At 39.3% G+C, this 16859-nt stretch overlaps 1 protein-coding gene across 4 annotated transcripts in view; it reads right to left on the bottom strand.

Annotated features, from left to right (window-relative positions):
- Positions 1 to 16859, bottom strand: part of TEX10 (testis expressed 10) — a 47922-nt gene that overhangs the window by 14134 nt on the left and 16929 nt on the right. For 3 of the 4 annotated variants that reach the window (XM_063304252.1, XM_063304256.1, XM_063304253.1), the window contains exons 7-11: positions 13122 to 13257; positions 12564 to 12739; positions 10021 to 10198; positions 2417 to 2505; positions 139 to 272 (exon numbers count right to left, since the gene is read on the bottom strand). In XM_063304252.1, coding sequence (XP_063160322.1) covers positions 139 to 272; positions 2417 to 2505; positions 10021 to 10198; positions 12564 to 12739; positions 13122 to 13257 — 713 coding nt within the window. The remainder of the gene's footprint in view (positions 1 to 138; positions 273 to 2416; positions 2506 to 10020; positions 10199 to 12563; positions 12740 to 13121; positions 13258 to 16859) is intronic. The other variant, XM_063304254.1, reaches the window with a different exon arrangement.

Below are 16859 nucleotides of genomic sequence, written 5' to 3'. Positions count from 1 at the left end.
ATAACTGCAATTAATGCATCTTAAGTTACATTTCACATTCATCAAACATCGTATTTCCTCACCAACAGTATGCCCACAAACATTTCATTTTAGGATAAATTAAAAGCAGTAATACTCTTTCAGTGCAGAAGGCTTTACCTCTGCCATAGTCCAGTGATATGAAAACTGTTCCAAATCCGTTAAATAGAGTTGGACAGGGGAGAGCAGTGTTTGGTTTATATGTGGTTTTCCCCTAATGCTCTGAAGGTTACTCAACTCTTCTCTGGAAAAGCCTGAAAAGGATGATAAAGAATCCTATTAGGAGCACATTCAAACTGAACAACTATTATTTTTCTCTACAGTTGTTATAAATAAAATAGAAATTCAACATTGCATGTTTCACTTCACATTAATAGATAACTAAAGGTTATGTAGTGCTTAAAGGTTTGCGAACCCTTTTGAATTTTCAATATTTCTGCATAAATATGACTTAAAACATGATCCGTCCTCCACACAAGTCCTAAAACTAGATAAAGAGAACACAATTAAACAAATGACTCAAAAACATTATACTTGTTCATTTATTCATTGAGGAAAATAATCCAAAGCTACATATTTGCATGTGGCAAAACTATGTGAACCTCTAGGGTTAACAGTTCATTTAAAGGGGAAATTAAGGGTCAGATGTTTCAATCAATGGGATAGTATTAGTAATAGTAATAGTAGTAGTGTGGGAGGTCCTGCATTTAAAGAACAGAATTTTGGGTATTCACTATCAACGTCTGAACTTCACAACGCAGTTATATGGAAGTGTGTCACGGCTTGAACAAAGGAGATTTCTGAGGACCTCCAAAAAACAGCTGTTGATGCTCACCAAGCTGAAAAAGTTTACAAAACTATTTCCAAAGAGTTTGGACTCCACTAGTCCACTGTTGGGCAGGATCGTGTATAAATGAAGTAACAATTAGTTACTCTAACAATTAGTTAGAACACCATTGTTACTCTCACCAGGAGTGGTCAACCAACCAAGATCACACTACAAGGAAGGTGTGTAAGATCCCAGGAGACCTCAAAGAACGTTTGAACCTGAACTGAGGGTAACATCTAAGGAACTAAGGCCTCTCTTGCATTGGCGAATGTCAGTGTTCATCAGACCACCATCAGGAGAACACTGAACAACAATGGCGTACACGGCAGGGTTGAAGGAGAAAGCTACTATTCTCCATTGCTGCCTGTCTACAGTTCATGAAAGACTATGTAGATAAGCCAGAAGGCTACTGGAATAAAGTTCTGTGGAAAGAGGAGACCAAAATAGAACTTCTAGGCTTGAATAAAAAGTGTTATGTTTGGCGAAAGGCAAACATTGCATCCCAGCATAAAAACCTTATCCCATCTGTGGAACATGGTGGTGGCACTATCATGGTTTGGGCCTGCTTTGCTGCCTCCAGACCAAGACAGCTTGCCATCATTGAAGGAATTATGAATTATGAATTGTATCAACAAATTCTACAGGAAAATGTCAGGGTATCCTTCGATGAACTGAAGCTCAAGAGAACGTGGGTCCTGCAGCAAAACCACCACCAAAAACACGTAAGTCATACAACCAAAGAATGGTTAACGCAGAAGAAAGTTAATGTTTTGGAATGGCAGCAGTTACTGTTGCCGAGGAGGGGCACACCAGTTAGTGAAAGCAAAGTTCACGTACTTTTGCCACACACAAATATGTAGCTTTGGATCATTTTGCTCAATAAATGAACAGGTATAATGTTTGTTCAATTAACTGGGTCTTCTTTATCTAGATTTATCATGTGACCTCAGGGACACTGCAATGCCAGAACTCCAAGGACCGGTTGTAAGTACCATTAATTCATCACCATTTGCAAGTCTGAAAGGTCACTGAACGAGTGGTCATTAAGCAGGGACCACCTGTACGGAAAGTTGTCATATTAAAAAAGAGCCAAGACTGAACAGATGCTGGTAAAATTTGGATAATGATAAAGGTTTTGATTATAATATTCAGATCTGCAGAAATAATTTACTAGTCATTCAACTCCTCTCATAAGCTGCTAAAAATACTTTAATGGTCTAGCTAGCCGTTTTTCTTTTGTTAAGATTGATCCAGCAAGCTATGTTCATGGCAATTATTTGGGGAGTTTCAGAAAACTTCTAACCTTTTAACTCTACTGCAGTTTATTCTGAGACTGGTCAACACCTTAAAAAGTACAGGAACTTCATAAATGGAAGAACAAACGTGGCTGTACATTTGAAAGTATTAAGCATATATTTATCAGCCAGGCTAATGGAAATAAAACACAATAGAAAACATAGGACAGAGAACTAAATCCAAGTGAAGTCAACTAGTAAATATATTTTATGCAAAATTTGTCCTCAAAATATTCCAGCAACATTAAGATGAAAGTAAATTTGTACAGATTACCTGTAAGAGTTGAAAACAAAAAGCTGAAGTAACCCATGTCGGTCACTGAATTGCCTTGCGCTGGATATTTCCATGCCACGAAAGAGGATCTATTACCAAAACACACAAAGGGGGGGGGGGAGGCAGGAGGAAAGTTTGGGAAAATTATTTATGAAGATTGTAATTCAGACCCAAACAAGAGATGATGGCTTGTATTGTTAAATGTAGATCCCACCCCCAAACTTACCGAAAGCAAGGGAAATGGTCCCATTGTAAAAGCAAAAGAGCATCCAATATCTTAATTTAATTTTTATCCCGCCTTAATTATTTTTATAAATAACTCAAGGTGGTGAACATACCGAATACTCCTTCCTCCTCCTATTTTCCCCACAGCAACCACCCTGTGAGCTGAGTTGGGCTGAGAGAGAGTGACTGGCCCAAGGTCACCCAGCTGACTTTCATGCCTAAGGTGGCACTAGAACTCACAGTCTCCTGGATTCTAGCCTGTTGCCATAACCACTAGACCAAACTTTCTTCTAAATTAGGTTCCAAACCAAAAATACATTTAGTTGAGGGGGATGTATAAAAAGGTGTAAATGTGGATGGAGGGATAAGAGACACAAAGCCCTTTATATGCGATTGCTATACAGCTGCATTTAAAAAAACAAGGTCTGCTGACATCCACGTATATTTTAGCCATTTGTATTTGTACTTGTAGAAATTATCAATACCAATCGGTGTAAAATTTGCAACATAACTAGGGATTTTGTTAGAAAAGATGTAGGCTGCAAAATTAGAAAGGAGGGGGGGTGCTGAAAAACAGCCAGAAAAATAAAAATAGAGAAAGAGTGGTCACCATTCCATCTGGATTGTAAGGAAACAGAAAAAAGAGAGAAGGAGAAAGTGGAGGAAAGAACTACAGCAAATGGAAGAAGAGAAGGAAAGAAAAATGAGAAGAGAAAGAGAAAGAGACAGAGGATACCGGGCAAAGTAGAGTAGAAGAGTCAGGAGCTGAATTGCACTGTGAAGCTAGGAATCTGCAAGCAGGCCAATTAAATCAGCTGTGTAGCAGATCTACTGAAGCTAACCAAATGAAATCAGGCTTAGCCTGATCCAGTGGCATGGGGTTGTAGACTGGCTGGTGAGACAGCAAAGAATGGCTGGTAAAGAAAAGGAAAGAACAGCTTTGCTTTCTGAAAGTTGGAGGCTGAGGAAGGTCCAGTCCCTGGAGTAAGAGGGTTGAGGGGGTGGAGGTGGGAGATGAACAGAAGCATGCAGGGTTGGAATATAACTGCCAGATGAAGGAGGGTATAATTTGGATTTGGGTGGGGTAGTTATTAAGCAGCACTACCTGGCTTTTTGTTGAGAGGAGCTAGTAGCTTGAGGGACAGAGATGGAGAGAAGGGGACAATACTGGGGAACTCTGGTAGGAGATGAAGGACCAGCCATTCCGAGGGAAAAAAATGGGAACTAATTGTCAATCCCTACTTCTAGCCCCACAATCTCCACGCATAAGCCAAGCATCCAGACTGTTGGGTACCTCAGGTTCATCCACAACTGTAGATGAGAAGATAGGCCTGGCACTTAGCACAGACATTTGGCTGGATGAGGAAGAGAGAGTACACCTTTCCGAGATCTGTTCAGCTGGGTTTTGGGCAACGCATCACTCTTGATCCTGAGGTAGGTGAGGTAGGATGACTATTCTCTACCCAGGCAGTTATAAGGAGCACTGTTCCACAGATGACTGGGAGTTGGGTCATGATTGTGAGGCTTGGGCCAGAGGAACAATTTGGAGGGGCTACTATTGAAATGTCCTTCCCAGATCCACAGCAACATCCCTTTCCAGGCTACAAGATCTCACTGAGGCTGTGACTGTGGATTCACTAGGCTATTGATTCTGGGTTATTTCAACTTCCCCTCTCCAAGGGCAGAGATGGCTTGGGAATTCATGGCTGCTATGACGACTATGGCTTATCATGAGTCAAAACTGGCCCATCCCATATACACCCACACAGGCCTAGCCTTTACTTGGGAGCAGAGGAGATGTGATCTGATACTAGGGACATTTCCAACAGTCATGGATAGATCACTTCCTTGTATCCATGAACCTAGATTCTCGGGCAGGCTAAATAGGTGAATAAATTTCTAGAGCACCCTTTTTCAATTGGGGCACCACAGAACCTTGGGGCTCCACAAGAGATCATGGTGGTGGGAATTTTTACTCGCTGCTTCTCAGCTGCTGGCCTATCACTCTTCTGTTGTAAACACTGTAAAATATGGATTGTGTAGATTAAAAGTGAATTGAATTGTGAAATTTTTTCTTTTTTTTTCTTTTTTGCAAAGGAGGGGGTATACAACTGCCTCCTTCCAGGATGGCAGAACTACCCTCTTACTCAAGGACACACCATAGATGGCCAGGTTAGTAGTTCCAAGGATCCTGTTCACTTCCTCAGGAGTTTCAGGATCAAAAGCCCAGGCAGGATAAGACTACGTCTCAGTTAACTCACATGTACTTGCCCACTTGGTGTCTACTCTGAAAGGACCCACAGAACTTTATCTGATGGATGCCTAGAATAATCCTCATAAATACTAAAAGCCTCTGAGACTCCACTGCCAACTTAGTGATGTCAAACAGCTCAGACAGGGATATCCTGAGCAGCACAGAGGCTGATACAACAGCAACAAACCCAACTGATCCCTAGGGCCCAACTACAGGATCTCACCCATAGCACAGTGCCTCTGAAAGCCATTAAGGTTTCCTGGATAACAGCTACCCCACCCTACTGGCCCTGGCTTCGTGGCTTCGTGCCACACTTGAAACCCAGAGAGGCACATTTCCAAAATGGGAACACCTCCAGAAGGCCCCTCCAGGTCTTTGTAATATATGCTAGGTCAGCTGCCTCATCCAGAATAATGAGGCAGCTTTATTATAGATCCAACTGGTGTTTGGTAGAGGTCAGCCAGAGGTCATGGCCACCAAGAATCCTGCGACCTGGCACCAGAGCTAAGTGCTGGTAACTAGAAGGCAGGATCAATTTCAAACATCTATCCCATCTTCCCCAGATCCCCACCATCACCCCCTGCCTGTTACAACCAAGATGTAGCAAACCAGGATTTTATGTAAACTCTCAATTAAAACCTCTCTTTCGTGTTCTCAAAGAAAAGTATTCACAGCAATTAAACTTTCTAACTTTCTAAGGAATTCAGCAATATTTAATTTCTAACTGAAGTTCATAGGTAAAGGTAAAGGTTTCCCTTGACGTAAAGTCCAGTCGAATCCGACTCTAGGGGGCGGTGCTCATCTCCGTTTCTAAGCCTTGGAGCCGGCGTTGTCATAGACACTTCCGGGTCATGTGGCCAGCATGATGACTCGGAACGCCGTTACCTTCCCGCCGAAGCGGTACCTATTGATCTACTCACATTTGCATGTTTTCGAACCACTAGGTGAGCAGGAGCTGGGACGAGCAACGGGAGCTCACCCCGCCGCGCGGTTTCGAACCGCCGACCTTCCGATCGACAGCTCAGCGGTTTAACCCGCAGCGCCACTGCGTCCCACAACTGAAGTTCATACCAGGTATTATATTAAGAACAAAACTACAAATGTCTATGGCATATACAGAATACCAAAATTATGGAAATTAGGAAAACTGTTCTCCAAGCATTAGTTAGCTCAGACTGTTTTAATAATTACTTATATTCACAAAACTGACCAAATTATTGACTAAATAACTCAAGTTTATAAATTTGATATTTCAAATTTTATATTTATTCTAAGCTATTATCAAGTGCATTAGAGAGAAATAAGAAATTGCTTCAGAAGCTACACAAGAAAAGAATGAAATCTACCATTACATAATATCTATTAAAATTGGAAATATTTTTACTTATTTAAATTTCTTTAATGCATATAGAATATACACAAAAATGTACCTACATCTCTATTAAAACACTAGTTTAACTAGAAGAAACACAGTGCCATCTATTGACATTACCATGCATACATTAAAAGGATTAAAGTTTTGTTTCTGAATCCATTCTACAAGTTATTTTTTAGGAACACTAATAAATGTACAATTGAAGATAGAGATAAAAAGCATAATTATTCTAATGGTCCTAAATAATACTGCAACCATCCAGGTTTAGGTACCTTGTTTGGTGGAATCTATTTTAGTGGAACCAAATTTGCTAAGGAAGCACTGGAAGATGACAGACAAGTGGGAGCTGCACAGTTTGAGAGGGTTTGTAAGTTCTGAAAATAATAGCAGTTCAGAAGGTGCTATATAACACAGTGCGGCTGGTAGGCTTGAGAGATTCAGGCTTTTCATAGCCAGCCAACTGAGACTAATGGACTATATTCTCACATATACCATAGATCTGATGAAACAGACTGTAAAGCACTTTTTAACATTTTTAGTTTGATATTGCTTTAACGTTTATCTTACTTGCTTTATTTTGTATTTTATTTTATAAAATGCTTTAATGGATGTTTCATTATTCATTTTAATCTATTTTGTAACATTTAATAGTAAACTGTTTCAAAACTTCTTTTAATGGGAGTCAGTATAAGACATATTAAATAAATAATCCTAAAACTGACGTAATAGTGTATTGTTAGTTTCTAAAATGCCATAAGCCTTCAGCTAATTTTACAGGTAGTCCTCACTTAACAACCATTCTTTCAGCAACCGTTCGAAGTTACGACGGTGCTGAACAAACGCTGTTACAACCAGTCCTCAAAGTTACAGCCATTGTAGCACTCTAGCAGTCACGTGATCAAAATTTGGGCGCTTGGAAGCCAGCCCACATGTACAGCTGCAGCATGTGCTTCAACTCCCCTCACCCACCTATCTTGTGAAGTGCCAGCACCTGCCTCGGCCAGGCACACTTCAGCAGTGGGAGGAAGAGGATGGTGAAGGTCAGCTGGGGGTGGGGAGTGGCAGGGTAACAGTGGTGGTGCAGTGCAGAGCGATCAAAAGGGCAAAGATGGCGGGGAGACAGGCAGCTGGGGGGAGTTGAAGTGGAGGTGAGCGCAGCAGGGTGGCGGAGCCTCATCCACTGAAGGGAGCTCACCGGAGTAGGCAGTGGGATGGAGCCAGCAGTTCGCATAGGACAGAAGTGTGAGGTCCTCGCCTAATGACCACAACCAGGAACTACCATCACTAAGTGGTGCAGTCACATGATGTTTCACCTAACAACCACTTTGCTTAGGGACAGAAATTTTGCTCCCAATTAGGGTCATTAAGCGATGACTACCTGTACTAAAAACCAGGATTAATCTAACTCTATACTCTCTATAAAGCGTAACACATAACAAACCCAACAGTTTAATATCACCTTTTGTGAAGCAACTTTTGCAGCTACTTTAAACTGTAAATTTCCTATAAACTGTAATAAAACTTTTCTTTGTCTTTATCAGGGGAATGGGAAAGAAATTTCTTCCACCCTTCAGTTCTGTAAGAACATGTTAAAATACAATGCACAGAAGGCAATTAATATCCAAAGCATGAAAATGGACTCAGGTAACATCCTGGCCCAGTCCCTGGGGAAAGAACCAGGTCTTTAGCATTATACTGGCTGCCAGGATACAGATAAAATGTACAATAACCGATGTTGAATCTACCACCATCACAGGCAAAAGCTTCATTTTTTAAAAAAATTCAGGTATGCTGTGTAGTTCTGAAGTTTCTTTGGCTAATATTCAGCCTAGTTCTATCAACAATTTGAGAATTTCATTGCCAGGAGCTAGTGTAACTATAGAAAAACCCAACAATGGAGCCCTTGAGTTCATTATACATTTATCATTTATTTTTTTAAAAGAAATAACATCCTCTTCTGTTGTTGTCCTTGGAGGAGAAGTGGGAAAGTCCTCAGGTTAGGCAGAACTTTCTCCCCATCTCTGTCTAGATGCTTTACTAGCCTTATTGCTCATGAGGTGGCAAGTGAAAACATACTTGAATCTTTTAGTTTTAGTTTCCTCACCAGACAGTCCAACCCTTCATGATGCTAAGGAAGCTGATGGTCCAATAAACTTCACTGAAATAAAATGATGAAACACTTTGATCACATACTAGAGACCTGTTGCTCATCCACTTCTGAAGTGACAAAGGGAGGCACAATAAACTCCTTCATGTATTTAGGAGTCATACCAACAGGGGCTACATTAGGCTGACAATGTTTTCTATAACTCCTCCATTTTAAGGACAGCACTAAGGGGCAAGTAATCGTACTGGAGAGAAGGGGCAGGAGATGATCTCTTGCTGTTTCTCATGTCTAATCTCAGAGCTTCCAACAGATGATGGCAGTGCAGGATTTACATTCCTCTGGGCTCTCCTCCTCCTTACGGTAGATTTTTGCTTAGGTGTGATGAGCATCCTGCTATACCTGGGCAAGTGACATAATTAAAATGCATCTCCAGGTATACCTGTATGAAAGAAACCTGTAGGTACTACGTTCGAAAAAATATTAATCTCCTTGCTAGTTATCCAGTCCAGTTACCCACACAGGTTGAAGAAGTGTGGCAATAGCTTGGTGTTATCCTTTCCTGATTTTATGAGAAATATCTCAACCACAATGCTCTTTGTCTGTTCTGAATCTCATTTTCATTTTTAGTTAAGAGTGACTCCACCTATGTTCAGCCTAACCCTTGCAGGTCTGAAAACAGGAGAGCATTATCTTGCACACTGAAGACTATATATTATCCAATTTGCAACAGCCTATTTGTACAAATGAAAGAAGCAGCTCTTGTCATGATCTCTTCCTCCACTGCAAGGAAAAGGTTTCTTCCATTATTTGGAAATTAACCATGCAATACAACCAAATACCTGGTCCTAAGGTCTTATTTGGGCGATGACACTAGGATAGTTTTACCACAAGCAGCCTTAGAATATATGGAATACGTTCTGCAGATTGAAACTGCAAAAACTGCCAACCTGTAAAATCACTTGTAACTGTGATCAACTCTAAAATTGTGCCTGTGGACATTTTAAGATGAGTGGCAATAAAACTTAGATCAAGGAAGTGCAATCTTTTTTTCCAGCCAAAGTTACTCTTAACTCTTAGCTTCTGAACTGCATGCTGGGATGCAATGCATACCAAAAAGCAGATGGGGCCAGAAAAAAATGATTTAATTTAACTATAATAATTATAACATAATACCTCATACATTCAATTTTTTTTACAATCACATTAAAATTGAAACTTAATGGCATTTTGGAAAGCTTCGGAGGCCATTTCTAAAGTTGAACATTCCCAATTTAGACAGTTACTTACTGTATGTTGTAGCACGTTTTCATTCAACCTATTCTTTCTGTTCTAAGCATCCATACTAGGACTACAGCCCTTGTTTGTATATCTAACATCCCAACGTCCTCTTTTCATCCACTTTCCGTAATTTTAGTGTTACATATTTTCCTTTTTTAGTGATTTCTCTATTTCCATATCATGGAATTTCCACATGCTTAGATTCCAACACCTCTTCTTGCAGATTGGATTCACAGCTACTTTGTAATCTGCAGAGTGAAATGATGCCTACTATATTGTATTAAAATGTATATCCTTAAAATACATGAAATTCACTGTGTTAGTCAAGTTCACTCAGGGAAAACAAAATAGAAAAGGCTAGTTACCTTATACGCAGTATCCTAATAAGAGTGGTGGCTAACTTTACAGACAGTTTTCCCATAATGCAGCAGCGGCTGAGAGAAGCAAGGAGATTGCTCGGAAAGTGAGGCACAAAGTAAAGTAGCTGGACCAAATGTTGCTGCGATTCTGGTGGCAGAAGAGCCACTGCGCCATCTAGTGGATCTATGAAATTCAAGAACTTAAGTGTTATCTGTATGCATCAGATTATGCTGATTATGTTTGTAGTATTATAGATTACGCTACAATAAAATATAAACTAAGAATCAAGCATTTCAATTAGGCAGATTACAGTCATCTGTAAAAGACAAAACTGCTGTACGTTGCAGCTGAACTAAAAAAAATTCTTGTTAGTCAAAAAAAAAAGTTAGAAAAAGCCTTAAATTAACATGTGGTCTCTTCCTAGAACTTTATAATGTGAAAACACATGGTGTGCTTTCAGTGAATGCTAGATCTCACTCTCTCTCAAAGGAGTATAATCCCAATGAAGAGTTTAAATCAGAATAACATTTTGCTCTAAACTGGCAGAAATGACATATCCACTAAGTACAATATCCTGCTTCAGGAATATTATGGGTATGAACCATTCTAATTAACAGCAGGCAACAGATCAGAAATTAAGCAGAGATTAAACAAAGTAGGTGTTCAGCAGGATCAGAATTCAAGGTAAGCTCTCAGAAATCAAAAGGCAGAGGTCCAGTTGCACAGAAAGAAAACAGAAAAAGGGGCTGAATCCAAGTATGGTACACACTTCTGTTTTCAGCCATGAAAAGAGGGCATATGGTGCCACCAGGACATGTAGGAACTACCTCCCTCATAATGTAGGGCAGTACTAATTAAGAAACTTGTTACTTAGGTGAGCACTAAGTTCACCTCTCAGAGCCTTAACTCTCTGCATGGACATCTGGACCCCAAATAATGCCTTCAGATAGTACTATTGAGGTTCAAGATTTTGTGAAAACAATTGCAATCTGTGAGATAAGTCTGAAAGCTAATACAGGAGAGGAATGATAGTAGAGCAAGTCTAAGCAAAGAACATTAATCCAATAAAAAATTGAGTTTCCTCTGCACTAGAACAGATATGCCCAAATATACAGGATATACTATCTCACACTGTGGATGCACAGAGAGATTTCGGATGGGCTAAAAGTTAAAGTGTTTAAGAAATGGAAAACGAGTGCACTTGGTGAAAATACAAGTAGTTCTCACTTAACAACTTGTTCAGCGACCGTTCAAACTTACAATGGTGCTGAACAAATGGTACTTACAACTGGTATGGTCCTCATAGTTGCAGCAGTGTCCCCAAAGTCACTTGATTGCGATCCGAGCACTTGGTGACCGGTTCGCAATTACAACATCACAGCATCCCGTGGTTGCAAGATCACTATCTGTGACCTTCACTGCCAGCTTCCAACAAGTCAATGGGGAAGCATCAGGAGGTTGCAAATGGCAACCTCATGGCATTGCGCTTAACAAAGTTGCAGGATTCACTTAACAATGGCAACCAGAAGTGCTGTTGTGCTTTACAACTGTGTCACTTAGCAACGGAAATTCCAGTCCCAATTACTGTAGTTAAGCGAGAACTATCTGTAGTAACAAATGATAGGGAGAAGGCAAAGCTCTTCAATTCCTACTTGTTCTGTTCCTAAAGGAAAACTGTGTTCAGATGAAACAGTTGTCATATGGTAAACTAGGGAGTACTTGACTCCCATGAAAAGTGTGTGTCTCTAGAATCAGATCAATTAAAGCAAAGAGTCTTGTGGATGTCATCTCAGAGCCTCATTCTGTGATCTCTGAGACATCATGGAGGATAAACAGAGTGCCAGAAGACTGGAGGAAGGGAAATGTTTTCCCTATCTTCAAAACAGGTGAAAAAAAGAGGACCCAGGTAACTACAGACTGGTTAGCTTTATGTCAATACTGGACAATACTGCTTTTTATTACCTTGCCATAATCATAGTCCAAAATGTCAAAACAAAGATGTGTGTCCTGTTGGACCTCTGTAGCAACCACTGGTATTGACACAAGCTGTTAAAGGACAGCAATTACCTCCACTGCTGCAATTTCTTTTTCTGCTCCCCTGATGGGCACAATAAAATTAACCTGGCCACATGCAGTGGCTCCAACCCTATTTAGGCCACTATGCTCTTTAATATTTTAAGAGTTAAAAGAGAAGAAACAGAATTGGAAGAGGCAAGCCTCTACAAAGGTAGTTGAGAAATTCTGGCTAGGACAACAGTGGAGACAAACAATTATCAGTCATTTACCAAAATACTGTTAATACAGTGTTAAACTAAATTCGTTACATGAAAAGTAAGTCATAGCTTACTTTTATCATAAAAAATCCCGAGTAAGTCTACTGTAAACAATTCTGTCAAATAGCTGCTTCAAGTGGAGAAAGCAACTTGAATCCCAATCCTTCATACAGAATAAATCCTTTCAAATTTGCTTTAATTCTCACAGTATTTTTCTTGATGCAGTTTAGAGTTCTTAGCAGAGTCTAGTTCTCAACTGTGAAAATGATAAATACCATATATCAGAGGAGCAGCAGCTTGTAAACTCCGCAGAATTTCTTTGTTTGCCCGAGATGCAGCAGAATAAATAATACCAATCAGTTGCTCTGAAAGTTCAGGATTTCTTAAGCCAAGAAGAACAAGCTGCTGAGGCAGACCAGCCAGCCAACGAGTTAATACTTTACTTTGGCTTCTGCAGTGCACAAGAAAAGAACAGTAACAAATAAGTAATTTCATACTTAAAGGTAAAGGTAAAGGTAAACTTTTTTGAGGTTCAGAAAATAGCTCTCTCTTCATTCACAACGTTATCTCCACGTGCTGAATTTCAGAAGCATTATATTAATTTGATGAATGAGACTGAAAAGTTTCAAACACTGTATAAATATGTTGTGGGTATATTATTGCATATTCCTACATTTATCACCTTTTAAAAAAAAGACATTTACAAAGTGATGTTTAAAATTAAGCTAGCTGCAAAATGTTAATAAAGCAAAAGCTTCAACAAAAATAACAAGAATGGTTTTCTCTTTTTTATTATATCACGCAAAGTTGAAAATAAGATATATTATTATTACCTATTTGTATGAAGGTTCATCCCTTCCTTTTGATAAACTCTGGCGAAAAAATTCAAAAGCAGTGTACGTACAGGAAAAGGAAGATTCCTTTGCTGGTAAAGTGTGTAGACTGCTTTCATCAACATTTCTGTTGCTGCTAAATAATAGGGGAGGGTAAAAATCAGAAATGACACTTTATCTCCTTTGCATTTTATAGAACAAATCCTAAGCCATTGATTGCATTGACATCCTGACTAGAACAGATCAAAATTAGGCTACACAAAGCCAATGTGACTTTTAATGCTGCTGTTGTGTGTATGGAAGAAAAAAAAGAAATATTGTTGTATATTCACTATGATACATCAAGACATCTCTTCGTATGTCAAAATAAATGTTAAGGTATTTTAGAAATTTGAGTAAACACTGTTACCCTATTCAAAAAATCTTATATTTGTAATATGGTACCTAAGTTATAAAGGGACGCGGTGGCGCTGCGGGTTAAACCGCTGAGCTGTCGATCGGAAGGTCGGCGGTTCGAAACCGCGCAGCGGGGTGAGCTCCCGTTGCTCGTCCCAGCTTCTGCACACCAAGCAGTTCGAAAACATGCAAATGTGAGTAGATTAATTGGTACCGCTTTGGCGGGAAGGTAACGGCGTTCCGTGAGTCATGCTGGCCACATGACCCGGAAGTGTCTATGACAACGCCGGCTCCAAGGCTTTGAAACGGAGATGAGCACCGCCCCCTAGAGTCGGACACGACTGGACTTTACGTCAAGGGAAACCTTTACCTTTACCTTTACCTAAGTTATATTCTGTGCCTTAAAGAAAGAACTGCAAAAAGACCTCCATAATTAACAATATGCTTAATAATATCAACTTCCCTTTCTACCTACTTCTGTTTAAGTTTCAGAAAGAGAAGGAAGAGAGAATGTTCATTAAACAGCCTACCTCAGGGCTAATTTCAGTCCTATACATTTTAATAAGTCTCTTCTAAACATGATTAATTCTGGAAAAAGAAGGAAGAAAAGGGAATGCCACCACTTTGAGGAAGAGACAATATTAGATCTTCCTAAATGCCACTGCTTGCTTTCAAAATCCTCCTATATGCTAAAACAGGTTTGCTTTATCATCTAAAAGATTTTTCTTTCCTCCCCATCTTATCTGCTCCAAATGTTGGCAAACAGAACATTCAGTTAGTCAAGCATTTGACTGGTATATGGGATAGCAGAATACACTGCATTACTGGCAAATTTAAAATACCTAATTACACTGCACACCACTGAAAGGAAGTTTCAATGTTTTAAAAACCTACTATTCATTCTGAAATGATAAAATTCACTGTTTATACTTTATTCTGCCTTCCAAGATCTACTGCACCACACCATGTTCAAAAAGATAATTTTACTGGGATAAAATACTCCCAACCCTCACAGCTGCCCAAGACACTATGGTTAATCTCATCAAAAGTCGCTAATATACCAAGAGGGTACACTCTGTCAGAGTGCTAGAAAGCGTTTGGCCCGAGAGATCAGAAAAATCACATACACCAGGCATTTTTATAAAAATAAATGTATTTACAGAAAGCACAGAAACGTATTTTACAAGCTGTGCATTCACACACGCGCTCAGAGAGCACTGGGAAGAGAGGCTGTGTGTGGAAAGAAGGAAACTGAAACTAAAACAAGTCCAGGCAAGGTTCCACCCCCAGGCAATGCAGCTTTTAACACCCAAACTGAGGACAATTAAGTTCGACCTCTTTACCCTGCCAATACTTAAGGAAGTACTCAATTACCATGGTAACATTAATTTCTGTAGCAGAAAACAGTATACCAACACACTCATCCTTAAAGTCCTGACAAAGATTATCTATCAAAGAGACCAATGCAGTTTCTGTTTCATGAATGGGCAAAAATCAGGACTGGAAGGGATCCAGATGATTTGCTTCATCGGGAAGCCTCTGCAATCAATTCCCCATCACTTTCTGCAACACCTTCTTCAGAAAGGGAAGGCTGGATACTGGGCAAAAGTTATCAAGTATGGCTGGATTAAAAGACAGCTACTTCAAGAGAGGGTGCACCACGGCTTTTTTTAAGGTCAGTGAAACTATGCCTCTGTCAAAGTATTCATCAACTTTTGAATTCAGCAATTCACACACACTCTGGCAGCTTGAAGGACCATAAAGGGCATGAATCAAGCTTGCATGTAGCAGAGCTCATATAACAGAGAACTCCACTTTCTCATCCTCTAAAAGCTCAGATGAATTCCAGATTATATCAAAAATAGGAGGAAGAAGTATTAGGTATGTTTCCCACCTTGAGTTATTTATAAAAAAATAATAAAGGTGGGGGAAAAATACCCCAGTTTTCACACTTGATTCCATCCAAGTGGTATCCAACTCCAATTCATTATGAGCAATTCTATATTTGAAAAACTTCAGACCTGTGATAACAACCAGAAGGAACACTCTCCTGACTTTCCTACCTCAAAGGAAGTGAAATAATATGAACAGGGCCACTAGAACCGAATCTGCAGACACAGTAAGAACAGAGAAGTAAAAACATTTTGCTGTTCTTAAACCCATAAAGTAGGCCTAAATGTGAGTTCATTCTCATGATTACCCAAATTCACTTTTTGTTTTTTTAGGGGAAAAGCCAAGGGTTAAATATAAAGTCTTCCAAGATGCAAAGGAATGTGGAGGATTGGGATTGCCTGATTTAAAATTGTATTTTGCAGCCTGCTGTTTGGCTTGGATGAAAGAGTGGTTGCTGCTAAGAAATAAAAGAATTTTAGAATTAGAAGAGCACAATCTGAGGTTTGGATGGCATGGTATAGTACGATAAAGTTAAGGTTAATGTGGATTTCAAAAACCTTTATGTTAGAAGTGCCATATTGGGAATATGGAATAGATATAAACCTAGACTGGGCCCAAAAATGCCTTTATGGGTTTTAGCCCAAGAAACACAAGAATAGGAAAGGAACAGCACGTAAAGAGAAATGGTTAACCCATTGAGAGTTGTCAGAACAAGAGCATAGAGAATATAAGATGAAATCAAGAGAAATGGTTGCAGAGGGATTTAGTTTTCAATGGTTTTCATGCGCACAGTTAAGAGAAAAATTCAAGGTAGATAACAGGACATTTGGAATTGAGCAGCAGAAGACAGAAACTGAAGTTGAATTATGTACAAATGATGAACATGTAATTGCCAAAATGTATCTTGTTCAAATTTGAAATGGAGGATGAACAAGTGAAAGAGGGTATGATAAAATGGGCTAAGAATTTTGGACATAACATATTGTTGGAACAGCGGGAAAACATGTGGTTGAAAGGACTGAAATTCACATTGTGTTATAACCTAAAAGATAATTTTTATAAAATGATGTACCGTTGGTATATGACTCCAGAAAAATTAGACAGAATGTATAAAGGTACCTCAAATTTATGTTGGAAATGTGGACAACTGAAGGGTCATTTTATCATGCTTGATGGATTTGTAAAAAAGCCAAAAAATTTTGGGTGCAAATATATATACTGATACAAAGAATTTTAAAGACTAAGATTCAACTGAAACCAGAACCTTTTTTGTTGGGATTAATGGATAGACAACTAGAAGAAACCTATGGAAGATTATTTTTATATATGACCTACACTTGCAAGACAACTATATGCACAAAAATGGAAAGATTCTGAAATACCCACAATGGAGGAATGGTTGGTGAAGATGACAGAACTAGCAGAGATGGCAAAATTAACTTGTTTGCT

The sequence above is a fragment of the Candoia aspera genome, chromosome 4 (genome assembly GCF_035149785.1).
Source record: "Candoia aspera isolate rCanAsp1 chromosome 4, rCanAsp1.hap2, whole genome shotgun sequence".
Classification (NCBI taxonomy): Eukaryota; Metazoa; Chordata; class Lepidosauria; order Squamata; family Boidae; genus Candoia; species Candoia aspera.
This window is presented reverse-complemented; position numbering and strand designations above follow the sequence as displayed.